We start from the raw sequence: 15,895 nt of genomic DNA, 5'->3' as shown, positions 1-15,895 counted from the left end.
TATGCACAAATAAATAAATCTTTAAAAAAAAAAAAAAAAAAAAAAAAGGGTGTGTGTGTTGAGGGTCACTTCATTCCTGACCCTCTGGTGCTTGGCCCTGGTACGTCCACTAGCTTTTCTCCCTATTCCTCTGCCCCATAGGTCCTCCTTGAAATGTCCCCATAATTGACTAACTTTGACAAAAATGTAATAGGCAACGTTAGGCAATTATTGGGGGAAAATATGCTTACAAAGGGTAGAGATAGATGGGGGTGGAGGGCAGAAAACTTATTCATTAAAAAAGTAATAGTAATAAGCCACCAAACACCTTTGTCCTCCTACTTCCCACTCTCCCCGTGGAAAAGGCGTGACCTTGAGCAAGCCCAGAAAGTGTCAGCCCCAGTTTCCTCACCTGTAGCTTGCGAGGCTGGTTCTGCCCAGATGACAGTGGGAATAATGAGAAGTTGAGAAGGCACTGTGGAAAACATGAAGAATATTCCAGACCTATGAGTTTGGTTCCACAGTGCAGCGGGAGGACCAATGCGTGAGCCCTGGGGACTGTGCCCATGGTGAGCCAGATTAAAGGGGCAGCTCTTCCACTTGTCATTGCTGCAGCTGCTACCTGCATGGGGGAGGCACAGGGACCCTCCAGGAGGATGGGGCTGCCAGCAAGAGAGAGGTTGCACTGGTGATGTAGTGTTTGTGAGCAGCGCCATGATACCCACTGAAGGACCGTCCTAGGGTCTGGCATGAAGGACTCCAGAGACAGCCAGCCCATGACAAAGGCCCTGGGTCATGGTGCTTTGCTTAGGTGGGAAGGGGGGGGGGTGAGTTGAAGGACTGAAACCACAGGATCCCTTGTGGATAGATATGTGGACCCGGCAGTTATCCTGTGCCATTTAGGAGGAATGTGAACCCCGAAGTTGCGTAGGAAGTAGGTAAGTTCCTTGGCATGTGCTTGTGCTAAGCACTAAGAGTAAAGGAGAGGGATCAAGTAGATGTCATCAGATAGTGTGCCATCAGAAAGCTGGCTGTCTTGGGTGGGGACCAGTGGAAAGCAAGACAGCAAATGTTCGGTCATCACAACTCGAGAGGAATGCTCCGTGGGAAATAAACAGGGGCTGTGAGACAATAGTGGGGCCTGGGGGGGCTTACTGGATGAGGTGGCCAGGGAAGGCCTCTCTGAGATGACTGAGCTGAGAAGCAGGGGACAGAAAGGACCAGCTTAGGAGAAGGGCTAGATTGTGTCTAAAGGACACACACACCTGGAGTAACTGAGGAGCTAAACCACCATGGCAGGTGGAGTGACAGATAATGGGGTGTAGTGAGGCTGGGGGAGGGGCAGAGGTCAGATTATATGTGGCTGTGTGGGGGGAGGGGGAGGAAGGAAGAGAGCAGGTGAGAGCATGCAGGCGAGTGCACGCATGTTCGTCCATAGATATATTTTCTCTGGGAGGATACCCTATCAGTTTCATCAGATTTCCAGTGAACTAAGTAATTCAAAAGCTCTCTAGGGAATTTTCTGAATCATACTTCTTCAACTAAAGCTTTAAAACAATTGTGCCATATGATTTCTTTTCTATGTCTAGAAGCTCTGCATCCTAAAGTAAAAAGTGAGTTCCTGGCGCACCATTTCCCCTGCTCCTCCAAGACATAGGTGCCAGGGTAGGCTCCAGGTGATAGCTTTGGGGACCAGGTGTGCCAGTGCCCAGGCACGCACTGGCCAAGACCGCTCATGTCCCTCTCTCTGCTCAGCAGCAGGAGCCAGCAGGAGCACAGGGCTGCAGGGACAGCTCCGAGCCCTTAGTCTATGCTCGCTGGATTAGTGAGAAATGGCTTTCTCTGCTTGCAGCCTCCTCAATGCCAACAAGATCAACTGCCTGCGGGTCAACACGTTTCAGGATCTGCAGAACCTCAACCTGCTCTCCCTGTATGACAACAAGCTGCAGACCATCAGCAAGGGACTCTTTGCCCCTCTGCAGGCCATCCAGACCCTGTGAGTATACGCCCCATGTGCCAACGCATGCCCAGACAGCAGTGGTCCCAGACACACAGCCCCAGAAAACACCCAAAATGAAGGCACCGTGAGAACACTCTGAGGGGCTTTCTGGATCCTGCACTGCAAGTGGAATTACAGCATTAGTGCCAGCTTCCCCATGCCAATGCACAGGGCATGCTTGACGCCACTCCCAGTATTTTCCCTGCATTCACACTTTTAAACAGCAGAACCTGTAAGATAGGGGCTATTATTAACCCCCATTTCTAGATGGAAACGAAGGCACAGAAAAGTTAAGTAGCCTACTCAAGGTTGCACAGCTAGGAAGAAACAAGATTGAATTTAAGTGGAGTTGTTGTTGAGCTGCCTCTTAACCTCTACAGCCATTATAATTTGCACAGGATTATCTTCCTATAAGCCATCTCTGCCCACCCTCGCGACCTGCTGCCCAACAAAAGCAGGCCTTTGCTGGGCGTGCTCTGGGTACATTCACCCCCCCTTCTAAGGAGCATTTCCTCACTGCCAAACTCTGCAGAGATTTATAAATTGTTCACTAACATGGATGGCACTTGAATACAGATCACAACTCAGATTTCTGATGGCTCCAGACCCCAACCCAGGCCTGACCATGAGCCTGAGGATTTCTGGAGACCCCCTGAGTCCTTTGGCACTTACTGCCCCCATTGATAGAGACAGGAGCCCATAAAAAGAAAACACAGCCACTGCACGCGCATGCCAACTCCACGCCTTGCGCATGCACAGTGCTGTGCCGTGACCTTACTGAGCGGGAGGGCGGGGAGTGGGGACCGACCGCAGTGCTGCTCGCAATGAAGAGAACACTGACAGCAGCAGCACTGCTATATATGGGATCTCACCAGGTGCCAGCCGCAGTGCCAGCTGCTTTATGCCTGGTGTTACTGAGCTTGGAGAAATAAGATGCAACCTGTTCTAAGTGTAACCTCCTAGACTACAGCTTGCTTTGCCCATCAGGATTGGCATGATTGAGCTTCCTGCATGCAGGGGGGAGAGGGTGTGGGCCCCACCCCAAGTATAGAGAGCTGGGAGCCTGGTTCCCCAGACCGGATGCCAGCAACCCCCATGACTGTCTTGTGCAGACAGCAGGCCTCAGGCCCCCCCTCTGAGCCCCGTCTCAGGGCAGCCCCCTCGTTGTGGAGGACCCTGCACCCGGTGGGCAGTGTTGGGGCACAGCATCACAGATCACGCCTGATTCACCTCCATCCCTCTCCCAGCCACTTAGCCCAAAACCCATTTGTGTGTGACTGTCACCTGAAGTGGCTGGCCGACTACCTTCAGGACAACCCCATCGAGACCAGTGGGGCCCGCTGCAGCAGCCCGCGCCGCCTGGCCAACAAGCGCATCAGCCAGATCAAGAGCAAGAAGTTCCGCTGCTCAGGTAATCAGGTTACGGGGCTGGGCCCCACTTTCCAACTCGAGTACAGCAGCCCCAGAGAGGCCAATAATCCAATCTGGAGGACAGCGAGCGCTGTAATGGCTCCTGGGGAGCATCTTTGCAAATTAAATTGGGGAAATTCAGTTAGTCCTACAGAAAACCAATTACCTTATGGATTTAAAATAAAACACACACACACAATAAAAGCATGGACAGTGGGGGGGAGGGGGAGCTGTTTTCAGGAGAGACAGAACCCAGACAACAGCATCACTCCAGGGCTAGGCAGCAGCCTGAGGTTGGGGCCGCCTTTACACTTGTGCCCTTTAGAAGCTGTGATCTGTATTTTTCTGTGTCCAAAGAGCACTCTCCATGTGGCAGATAGTGAGAGAAATGTAGCTTAGGCCAGGACGCATGTGATCTCAGGGGCCCCTCATCTTCTCTACAACCACCTTTGCTGAGCCCTTCGACCCCATGTTGTACAGGTTTCAAACACATTTTGCCAGCCTCCACCCCAGCCCAGACCTGTGCCATCAGACAACAGAGATAGTAGCAAAGGGATGAAAAACGAGCCTTGCACTCCACTGCTCAAGCTGTGTCTGGATATTTCCCCCCTTTCCACCACCTCTAATGATGACCCTGAGGGTGAAGGGTAGGAACCTTCTCAGCTCATCTTGGAAAGAGCAGGATCTGTCCTTGACATAAAGCCAGATGGGCAGGCTGTTAAAAGTGGCTACCATTTGTGGTGTTGACCTACCTGTACTGTCCTCCCAGTGATGCAAAAAGGGTAGGGGAAAGTACTGAATGGGCCCTCACCATGCTCAGCAGGAGCCCTTCTCACCCCTTTCCCCCCAACTGAGAGCATCTTGCATAAGTGAGCTTTCCTGGGGGCAGTGTCAACATGGGGACTGGTGATGGGAGAAAACCAGCTGATGGACTTCTGTGTCTTACAAGTTGCTCTGGTCCCGTAAGTCAAATTTGCTAGTTCCTTCCTCTAGAATAATGAGCATTAGCCACCTTATTCTTTTCAACAGAAGCAAATACCTTGTGAGGGCTTGGAGATACTGCAGGGGTGTGTGACAATATGAGATGTTGGTCGCAATCTGCCTTCCCCGGCACCATGATGTCAGTTCCCATATACTATCTCGCTTGGGATGAGCTCTACACTAGCTTCTTGGAAGATCTGGTTCGTGCAGGTCTCTGAAATCATCAGCAGTGGTCCCTTCCATAGCATATGGAGCCCAGGGCTCAGGGGTGAAGGGTGACCCAGCCAAGGTCACTGCCAGCATGGGATGGAGGCAGGACCGGCCTGAGGTCTGGTAGCATGCAGGAGAGGAGCACTTGCTGAGGAGGTCCGGCTCCCTGAGGACATCCTTTCCCAGTTTCATGGCCTTGCCTTGCCCCCGCCCACCTCCTGTTCCTTCCTTAGGTTCTTCCTGGGCAGCATCTCGGGAGGAAAACCCCCTCCCAGCCAAAAGGCGTCACCTGAGGTGCAAACAGCCTTTCCCAGGGTGCGTTTCCTCCTGAGGTATACTTTTATCCCCTCTGCCACCTTTCTCTGAACAGGACTGAGTTAATGACCTCTGCGAAGCAGTTGTGTCCAGGAAGAGGGGGATGATAAGAAGCAGGGGAAGGCAAGGTACCATCTGCCAGCATCAACCCCTCATCTTGTGGGGGTCCTGGGTGATCTCAGCCCCAGATTAAAGCCTGGATAGAAAAGTAGGAGAGGAATCATCCTGGGCCCATAGACCCACATCCCCTGGAGACAAGTCCTAACAATTGCCTGGGAATGGTGGTGCAGATTAGGGAATTTAGACAGAGCCAAGTTTGAGCCAATTTCAAGTGATCTAGGAAGTGCAGAGATGAATTCTGCCTCTAATTCTGCCTCCCCCGACCTACCTTTGCATCAGAGATATTCTGGCTGATTTATCATATATGGTCTGGAGTAGCTGGAAATGAAAAAGTAACAAACAGGATGAAGGGGCAGAATTCTCAGATCGATCCCATCTAAACTCATTTTTTCTTTAAATCAGTATTACTTGGAAAGATTATTCCTGTAAAGGTAGAGAAAAGCAGTAGGTGAAGGGCCAGACAAAGCATTGATACACTCTTATTATATGAAGCTGGAGAGAAAGGCAGAGAGTGGCTTGGCTGAGTTCTGCGGCCCTTGACTTGGGAGACGGTGGGGCCCAGGCCTGCCTTGGCCTTGGAGGTTACAGAAGCAATAGGTCTGAAACACTATTTCCAGGAAGCTCCAGGAGAAATAAGGAGGGGCAGGTGACATGTACTGCATTTGACAGATAATAACTCTGTGTTTTACTTTCCCCTAAAAGCACCCCATTGAAAAGACAGCTGATGTAATTAGGAGCTAATTTGAGAGCTGCTCCTCAAACCTATAAAGCCCCTCCTTAGGCAGGGCGTCTGGCTTCCCAGCTGCCCTGTGTCTGCCTCTATCAGCTGCGTCCGCCACCCTAGGCAGCGAGACCAGCTTAGAGGCGGATGCCGCCAGCAGGGTTCATCTGACCATCAGATTAAGTCCCTGGAAAGGCAGTGTCTGGCAGCTGGAGACCTTAGACCTAGCCCCAAGGGAACACCTGGCTGTTGGAAGATGCTCCCTGTTTTTCATTACCCCCCCCCATCATTGTGTGGAGCCCAATCAAGAAGAGGCCCTCCTGGTGCACAAATGGAGGCCTCTGACACAGTGCGTCCCCAGGTGGCAGACAGCAAGATGCCTCCCAGGACATTGTGGGGACTCAGAGGTCACCAGCCCACGCCAGAGATGAAGATAGCAAGGCCCACAGCAGAACAGTCTTGCCCAAGGTTATAGAGAATTATTTTCTGGGCAATATCTGACCTCCAGGACTTCTAAGGTGAAGATTCTTGATCACTTTCTCCCTGGTTGCCTCCATTTCTTTCTGTTGAGGGAAACCAAAGAAAAAGAGAATGAGATTTTTGTGCTTGGGGGTAGGAGCCTGAAAAGGCTGGATTTTCCCCTGCTCTGATACTGAAACCTTGACTCACACTTGAATGGGAAGTCCCAAAACCAGTGTTTACAAGCCATGCCCCCCTGAGGAGTCAGAGAGCAGTTGAGTCTAGATGCTAACTCGAACTGGGGGAACTGAGAAGAAAGGCCAGACCCAGAGCTGTGGAGTGACCCTGACGCAGGGTCAGTCATTGCAGATGACCTGTGCACTGTCGAGATGCTTAGACCCTCTTGTCCCCAAAACACCTGGCGGAGGAGCAGTGCCCTTGACCCTCCTGTCACAGAGCAGGTCCTGGCTTGTTGTCTTTTCACAATGCACACACCCCCAGTCCCATGTCAAGGGGGCAGAGTCCCAACTCAGCGGATGCATGAAAACCACCCCCATTCTGGCAGATAGGGCCAGAAAGACTGGGCAGCCTCACTGGGCCCTGGACAACCTGGACAGTTAGTTGGTGGACACATGGTTCTATTGCCCACAGTTCACTGGCAAACAGATCCAGAAGGACCTAGACTCAAGTGTCTTCCCCCTTTTGTTCCTATTCTTAGAAAGAGGTGCCTCGTGGCAAGGGGTACTAGTCACCCCTCTATAAATATTGTGCTTAGACCACTGGGATGTAGGTCACTCAGTGCCAAAGCTGAACCCCACTATCTGTCTATTTCCTTCTGGCTAAGGACATGTGTTTACCCTTCCCACCACACCCCTCCTCTCTTATACCTTGAATGATCTGAGATCTACATCTATCAGCCAGAGAATTTGGGGGTTAGGGGAGACCCTGATGGTGAAATACCAAAGAGACATGCTTTGTAAAGAGCGTTGTGGTGTTGCCAGACCCCTGAATTGTGTATTGTCTCTGGAGGGGACCAGAGGAGCCGACTGCAGGAAGCACCCTCCTGGGGGGGTGGGTGCAGAGGATGCTTCCGCAAACTTTGGTGTCTCATCACCTCCACGGGAGCAATCGAGTGGCATTTAGAGGTTCAGCTCAGGCCTGTGACATGACTGCAGACATCTGGGGTCCCAGTTCCCCTGGAAAGGATCCGTTCTGCCCGGAGACTCCTGAGTAGGGATATCCAGTAGAACTCTAGCTACTCTTCCCCTTCCTCCTGTGTCTGCCGGGGCAGGTGGGGGTGGGGGAGAACCTCCTGTCTTCGGAAGTGCTCCTGTGGACCCCCGCTCCTGGTACTAATCACGCCCAGTGGGGGCCTGCTCCGGCTTCCGCTTCTCCACGCTGCTTCCTCTGAGCGCTCCTGTCCTCTCTCTGACGCTGCTTCCTGACCTGACCTTGACTCTGACCGGTCGCCGCGGGGCTTTCCTTTGTGCTTGATCTAACCATGTGGTGGAACGATGGAAACGGAACATGGTTCTGTCAAGCACCGCGGAAAGCACCGTGCTCTCCTGCAGCATGGCCTGCCGCCGCCAACACCGCCGCTGGACACCTCTTCTCTGCTCTGGACCACCTCGGCCCACCACCTACCTGCCAGACCCACCTCTCCCGGTCTAGCCTTGAAAAGGGCGGGGGGTAGGGGGGAGTCTCCTAAGGTTCACAGAGTGCCTCCACCTCCAGGTAGCAGATTCAGACTGACATAGGTGTGGAGGAGTACAGGGGGCCAGTTCAGGTCTGTATCCTCTACTCCCACCCAAGCAGCCACCGTCCCACAGCTAGTCCGGATGCCTGCCGCATCAGTTCTGGAAGAGTCCCAGCCCAGATCACCTTCCCAGTGGTAGCTAACCAGAGGTCAAACTGCTGTGACCCAGCCCCCAGCTGCCACCTTATTGGAAGCACTTGGAACGAATGTGGGCATGAGAGTGAACCCAGCCTGCTAGAGTCTGACACTTTGAATTTTACCTGAGGCTCCTTTTGTATCTGACTCCACCCCTCATGAGACCTTTGGCCCTGGTCTTTATTGCAGCGTGAAGTCCCTTCGGTTTCCTGAACCTTCACAGTTACCATGGAGGCCGAAGTCTTGGCCTCCTCCCGTGGTGCTCACACAGCGCCTTGTGGGGGTTGTACAGAAATCTGCTGTCTCTGATGCCTCCACACTGCATGTTTCTTGAAAATCCTTAAACACAGTGTAACCAGAAAGTTGTCTTGTTGGGTCCTGCCTTGACTCTGTGTCTTATCCCGGGAGAGAGGACCTGGGTGGGAACCAAACTCTGGTGTAAGCCCAGGAGCTGGGCTCCAGGCTCCCACAGAGATGCCATTCTCAGTGCAGTCTGCTCACTCAGGTTACCCCTCAGAACCAGGGACCCAGCTGCTGCTGAGTAACAGCAAATCCTGCTTACCTCCCTGAGTTATGTCCCCAATTTGGACCATCATAATAGGCCAGGAGCACAATGGTTTTACATCGTCCCCTTGTTTAATTTTCACAGCAGCCCTCTGAGTCCCATTTTATAGATGTGGTTATTGAGGCTCAGTGAAATTAGCTCAGTAGCCCACTGTCCTCTTGAGTCCAGAATGGCTGCCCTTCTGACTAGGTAATACTTAGTCTTCCTAGCAATGAACATTCCAGGTGCCTTGAATTAACTCAAAAACACCTTGTCTGAATTGCTAGGGAACTGAAACTTTTTCACTCTTTCCAACTTACTTCCGTTTATAAAAACTTATTTGAGAGAACAGTGGAAAGCCTCTGAGCAGGAATATACCAAGATCCATTTGGTACAACAGGACCTCGAACCTGGAGAACTCCCCTTTCCCTCTGAACAGAGGGGTTTGTCCTAAGGTTCTTGGCACTGCCACCCCTGCCAGGGGCAAGGCCTGTGGTAGGGGCCATACTGGTGCCCTAGTCCTTCAGTAGCTGGGTTGGGCCGGGCCATACCCACCTCTAGGCCAAGGTGTTTCGCTTTGCTTCTAGGCAGATGGCTATATTGGTGATATATTCTGATAGGAACAGCCGTCTGCCCAACCAGATACCAAACTCCTGGTATAACAGTTGATGTTTGCCAGCCAGCAGTTGTCTGGCCTCCCAGCTTTGCCCACAAGTGGATAATTATGTGCCTGGCAGCGTTCTCTTGATTTCCTCCATTCATTACTTATGACCTCTGCTTGTCCACGTAACTCTCCTCCCAAGCTGATGAACCCCAGCAGGCCACCCACGCCCCCTAATTCTCTTTCTGCTCCTTTCGCCCTCCTTTCATCCTTCCCCTCTTAGGGACATGGGGGTAGGAGAGGAGAACTCTGGACATGCACCCTGGCAGGCCTGTGGTCACAGGACAGCCTTGAATCTGTGGCTGCCACTGCACAAGCTGGTTGCCCAAAGGATGACACAGGAGGTGACTGCTCGTGGGAGGAGTAGCCATCCGGACCCAGGGCTGGCCTCTGCTGCCACCAAGTTCACCCAAAGAATGGGAGCTCTGACTCCCTGCCTGCTCCCACCTCTCAGCTGCCCATTCGCTCCTTGGGAAGTGTCTGCAGGACAGGGATCCATCATGAAATCACATTGGTGTGGATTTCCACCCCCCAGACTATTAAAGCTTCTCTGTGATCATGTACCCAGTGTCATTGTTCTAAGCTGCCTGCGAAAGGGGAAGGAGGGCGCCGGGGCAGAAGCAGGTGACATGCCAGATGACATCAGTTCTCCTAAGAGCCATTTCGGCTGTAGTTTAGTTTCATGGCCCTTCTCCAAATCCTCTGAGATCTCTCTCCCATCTGAATTTGCCCCAAAGAGAAGATGCTGCAGCCTATTTCAGTTACTCCTTTCCTACTAAGTATTTCTGGCAGTGACAAATATGCTTGGAGATTGAAATTGACTTTTAAAGCTCTGGAAAAGTTAAAAATACTTTGGGGTAGTTATGAGCATTAGGCATAACAAATGGCTCTGAGAAACCCTGGGTAGTTTCGGTAATGAAATATGAAGTGATGGAGGTGGCATTTCAGGCTGGCTCAGGCTGGGGAAGCAACTCTTTTCGGCTATGTACGTACGCCATTATTAACATTTCTGGCTCTTGTTCATATAAAATATCATACTCCGACCACCTCATTATTACAAACCAGGGCAATAACACAAACAGCAGGGGGAACAAGTCTGGAAAAGAACACATTAGTTCCTCGAATCTAATTGCAAAATCATTTCATTAAAATGGGTCAGCGCCTCCATTGCAGAGGTCTGCCAGTTGTAATGTAACTATACTACAGAGAGCGATTCCTGCTAACTACAGACGCTCTCACCTTGATTAAACCCAACACGCATTTCATCTGCGGCTGTCCCGGCCTCCACCCAGCCAGTGCATGCCTTCAGGCTCAGCAGTGGAAGAGCAAATGGTGCTCCCCCCCTGGACTGCCTGTGATGGTCACTAGGGGCTCCTCTCCTTTGCAGGGATCTAATTATAGGTACCTTCTGCAAAAAACAAAACAAAACAAACAAAAAACAGTTCTACGTGTGTATGACCGGCCCCTTCACGCTGTCGCTGTGTGGACCCACTGGTAGGGAACCAGAGAAGCTAGTCATTTAGCAGTGTTTGCAAATGAAATTCACCCAGGATTCAGCAGATGAATGTGTGTGAGGAAGAATGACCCAGGTCAGTTATTCAGTGGGATGGACAGATGCTGGTAAGCCAAGGGCAAAAGATTTGCATAATACATTGGACCAGGAAGCCACCCCAGGACCTGGGGATGAGTGCACAGATGTTACTTGTAGACTCCTCATGACGGAAGGCGGTGGAGTAGATAAAAGAAGGGAATGAGGAAGGAGCAGAAGAAGCAAGGGCACAGGTACAGGCATCACTGCAGAGTCAGTGGCCCACCAAATTCATGGAAACTGCCACCGGGAGTTTGGCAAGAGGGTTGAGAAACCAAGAGGACAAAAAATAGCTGCTTTCGACCCACTTCCACCACGGTGGACTTTTATTACCATTCCTAGAAGGATGCACAGCATGAGTCACATGGGCCCCAGCAGCAGCCTACCTGGGCTCACCCTCTACCATAAATGGAGTGACTTCTGGGCCTCAGTTGCCCCGTCTATAAAGTGGACTCATAGCATCAGTGTGTCACAAGGATTAAATGGCATCGCCCGCATGATGTTCAAAAAATCGGGCCTGGTTCATGGTCCGTGCTCAGCATATGCCGTGATTGCTAGCTGCACTGATGTTTTAGTGGCCTTGGGTGTGTCAGATGTCCCATTAAGTTCTTAAAAAATCAAAAACTATCACAAACATCTCTACAACTCGACCCTTTTCCAGAGGCTTTCTGCTACCTTCCTTAATCTTCCTCGTATCATTCATCATTCTAACTCCATTGAGATGGGGCAGTGGCAGTAAGTGCTCACCTGATCCATAGGTTCTTGGAAACTGCAACTTTGAGGAAAACAACATATAACCAAATAACAGTGTTTCATTCAGCATCATCTGGGATTCGTTTGTTCCTCACCCACATTATAATGAAGCAACATTATTCAAGGACCTGCTGTGTTTGATCCATATTTTACACGTGGAGAGACTGCCTAGTGCTAGGCAAAGCTTGACAAGCCCCTAGCTCTACAGCTAAAGTCCAGGAACTGCTAGCGCCCATTTACTCCCAGCACAGATAGCATGGCCCAGGTATGCCCCCAGGGCTAAGTGTAAGCGTGGTGTTCACAGTCTCCAAAGCACGTTACCATGAATACTCTCATATGGGACAAGTGATACCCCCACTGGTACCTTCTCACACCTGGGACAGATATGGACTAAGCTCCCACCTTGTGTTATACCAGTGAAACATTGAAGGGGAAAGGGTGAAGACCCAACCCTTAACAAGCTACTTCACACCTGACAGCATGAGACAAATTTTCCACAATATCTCAAGCATGATATGTGAGCTCACAGAGGTTTGCCCAGGCACAGGGGTGTTATTTCAGCTCCCCATGGCATCGCTTGAGACAGCCAAAACTGTGTGGCCTCCAGAGAAATTCAGGTTTGGAAAAAATAAATCTTAACGCCAACGTTTTTGGTTTATTGGAACTGGCCTTTTACTATCATTAAACAGAGCTTGCTCTCAAAGACAGAGGTCAAAGTTGACCCTTACAATAGTTGTGTCTTCAAAATCTCTAAATTTGAGTTTGTTTGGAGTATCCTTTTTTAAAAGGGTATCAATCCTGAGCAGAATTCCCAAGCATTAGGGTAGCAGGTTCCAGCTCCCAGTCCCCACCCCTGTTTACTGTCACCCCCAACTTGCTATCAACTCTCAATCATTATCACTAGATGCCAGACTCCATGTCTGGCATGTATCACTACCTGCTTGGACCCTGAAGACAGTAGAATTGGAATCCCACCCCTTCCTCATTCAAAATTCCATAAAAAAAAAACCTCTTCATTTGGATTTTCAGGAACATTTAGCGGGTCCATGGACTAAGTAGCCCCAAATTCAGGCCAAATTTCATGCACACAGGCCCAGGAGTATGTGTCTAAGAATTTCAGTGACTTTAATCAACTCAGAAAGGTCCAGGACCCACAAAATCTTCAGAGATCAGATGCAAAACAGCAGGACTGGGAGTGGGGAAAACCCCACAGGTAGCCCCCAAATGAGGACAATGATGTATCTGCCCCTCAACCCCCTCAATCTCTCAGTTCTCCCCAAGGGCCCCTGTGTATGTCTCCCCACCCCCATTGCCCACAATCTTGTTGCCTGTTGGGCACCTGGGTGATGCTGACACCCCTCTTTGGCCCGCCCAGGCTCAGAGGACTACCGCAGCAGGTTCAGCAGTGAGTGCTTCATGGACCTTGTGTGCCCCGAGAAATGCCGCTGTGAGGGCACCATTGTGGACTGCTCCAACCAGAAGCTGGCCCGCATCCCAAGCCACCTCCCAGAATACGTCACTGATTTGTAAGTATTTCCTGGGCATGAGCCCCTACAGGTCCCCATGCACCTAGTAACTGTCCTCCATCCTGAGGCCATCCTACTCACAGTTCCAGTTTGTTCATTCCGTACTTTTTTTTTTTTTTTTTTTTTTGGAAAGCCACTGTGAGCCAGGCTCTGTGCTAGACCCACCAGTTTCCACAGTGAGAAAAGCAAACGGTATTGGCCCTTATGAAACTTATATTACAGCCAGAAAGATGGAGATTAAATAATTACAGGAACGGAAGAAAACAACAAAAATGATTAAATGTATCTGAGTCTCCATTTCTCTGTGCTAATAGTGAAGCATGTTGGTTTATCGAGAAGAGGAAGAGCTGAAGAGTAAACCGCACAGTAGGAATATAAGAAGTGTCGTGGGGGCTGGCAGACCTGGGTTTCTCCTGTCTTGGGCATGAGGAGGTTGCTTCCCAAAGCAGTCTCAGATTCATAGCAGTGGTGGAGGTGATGATATGCCCCTACAGTGGTTAGATTAAGCAAGAGAAAGCAAGGCCAGAATTCATCTTGAATCCTCACATGTAAAATGTCCTGCATAAATGACAGTGGTCTTCACTAGTGCTATCATTCTCTCAGACTTAACAACTCACAGCAGGACTAGGCAGGGCACAGAATTGGGACCCTGCTCCCCTAAGGCAATTGTGAATATTAGAAGTGTGGTCCCTGAGCTGACCGCAGCAGAAAGATGTGATCAGGAACAAGACTAGCGGTTGGAACTTCAGGAGCACTTGGGAAAACCATGCTGGGGGAGGTTCAGTAAGCTAGCATTAGTAGCCCAACAAAATGAAAATAGATTTTTGGCAATTGATTATTTGGATGATGAAAAGATGTCCATGCTGAGCACAAAAACCCATAAACCTGAGTGAAGGGCTTTCTCCTGGAAAAAGGAATCTTCTCTGTATTCTTTCCTACCTGTTCACATACTTGTCTCCCTGATGGAAGCCTGGACAGAGTGGACAGACACCCACATTTTCCATGGTTCTGTTGACCTTTGTTAGTGTGAGGTCCAAGCAACAAATCAGATGTAGTCATGGAATAGTAGGGGGTGGAGATATCTAACAGAGAGTAGCAGAGGAAGTGCTCAGCCACAATTCACCCACCTCATCGCCTTGTTTCCCATATAGGCGGCTGAACGACAATGAGATATCTGTTCTGGAAGCCACTGGTATCTTCAAGAAGTTGCCAAACCTGCGGAAAATGTAAGTTCAGAACCTAGGATTGTGTTGCAGAGAATGGGTAGACCCTCACCCTCTGCTTACCACTCTCAGCCACCTTCTGACCCTTCTCTGGTCACATACTGGGAAGCAGGACCCTGAGGCATGGCCATGTAGATAGACACAGACCAAAGTGAATGTCACTGTTCTAAAAGCATCCAACATCATAGAAATCATGCTCTCCATCCCATCCTGACCTTCAACCCACATCTGTTCCTCGAATCCCGATCCCCCACATATACCCAATGTCTACCCCAAGAACTGGTGGTAATAAGGATGCAGAAAAGACCAGCAGTGGGAAACAGTCATTTCATTTTTATAAGGTATTGACTTAAAGGTTTGGGGTTTTATTTTTGTTTGTGATTCAACTATTTTATTGAGGTGTCATTCATTTACAGCACTGAAAATGTTTTAGGAGTATAGATCTACACTTCTTCACCCACCCACCAAAGACCGTGAAGACCCTCACCACAGTCCCTTTTCTCCACACCCTCACCAATACCTGTTGTTTCCAGTTTTTTTTTTGACATGGGCCATTTTCCTGCTGTGAGGCGATACCTCCTTTGTGGTCTTGATTTGCATTTCCATAATAACAAGTGACAATGAGCATTTTTTCTATTTGCCTGTTAGTCATCTGTAGCTCTTCTCTGGAGATCTGGCTACACAGATCTACCCTTTCTTTGCATAGAGTTAGTTTGATGTTGAACCTTACGCGTTCCTTATATTTCTTAGCTGTAAACCCCTTATTGATATATGATGTGCCGATATCTTCTCCCATTCAGTCACATGTCTTCATTTTGATGGTAGTTCCTTGGCCGTGCAGAAGCTTTTTAGTTTGATGTAGTCCCTTTGTTTATTTTTGCATTTGTTTCCCTTGCCATTGAACAGTGTCACTAACATGTCTGTAGACAAGTGTCTAGGGCCACCTTGTCTATGTTTCTGGTTTCAAACTCAACATCCACATCTGTACTCTGTGAGTTAATTTTGTGTCTGGCATGATATCGTGGTCTAATTGCTTCCATTCACATGTTGCTACCCAGTTTCCCAGCACGATTTATTGAAGAGACTTTCCTTTCTCCATTATATGCTCTTAGCTCCTGTGTTATAAATTAACTGCCCATATAAGTGGGGGCTTATTTCTGGGCTTCTGATTTCTGCCATTGGTCTATGCATCTGTTTTTATTCCCATACTAAACTGTTTTGATACTATTGCTTTTGGGATAGTCAAAGAGTGTAATACCTCCATTTTTCTTTTTTTCAGAGTTGTTCTGGCAATTTAAGGACCTTTCAGCTTCCATACATTTTTAGTAGTGTTTTTCTATTTCCTTGAAAATTGTCATTGTTATTTTGATAGGGTTGCATTAAATCTGTATGTTGCCTAAATATTGATGGCCTAAACATTGCTTTAGATGGACTCCAAAGGTCTCTGCATCAATAAGGCATATCAGAGCAGTCTTTCCTTATCACACGCTGGATTTCAATCTAGTTTTCCCTGGG

At 49.5% G+C, this 15,895-nt stretch overlaps 1 protein-coding gene across 2 annotated transcripts in view; it reads left to right on the top strand.

Annotated features, from left to right (window-relative positions):
• SLIT3 (slit homolog 3 (Drosophila)) overlaps positions 1 to 15,895 on the top strand; it is a 580,975-nt gene that overhangs the window by 490,514 nt on the left and 74,566 nt on the right. For both annotated transcript variants that reach the window (XM_004679197.2, XM_004679196.2), the window contains exons 13-16: positions 1,832 to 1,975; positions 3,226 to 3,389; positions 13,007 to 13,157; positions 14,309 to 14,383. In XM_004679197.2, coding sequence (XP_004679254.1) covers positions 1,832 to 1,975; positions 3,226 to 3,389; positions 13,007 to 13,157; positions 14,309 to 14,383 — 534 coding nt within the window. The remainder of the gene's footprint in view (positions 1 to 1,831; positions 1,976 to 3,225; positions 3,390 to 13,006; positions 13,158 to 14,308; positions 14,384 to 15,895) is intronic.

The sequence above is a fragment of the Condylura cristata genome, unplaced genomic scaffold, assembly GCF_000260355.1.
Source record: "Condylura cristata isolate star-nosed mole 26May11 unplaced genomic scaffold, ConCri1.0 scaffold00008, whole genome shotgun sequence".
Taxonomy (NCBI): Eukaryota; Metazoa; Chordata; class Mammalia; order Eulipotyphla; family Talpidae; genus Condylura; species Condylura cristata.
The sequence above is the reverse complement of the archived record's forward strand: the minus strand, read 5'-3'. Positions and strand labels throughout refer to the sequence as shown.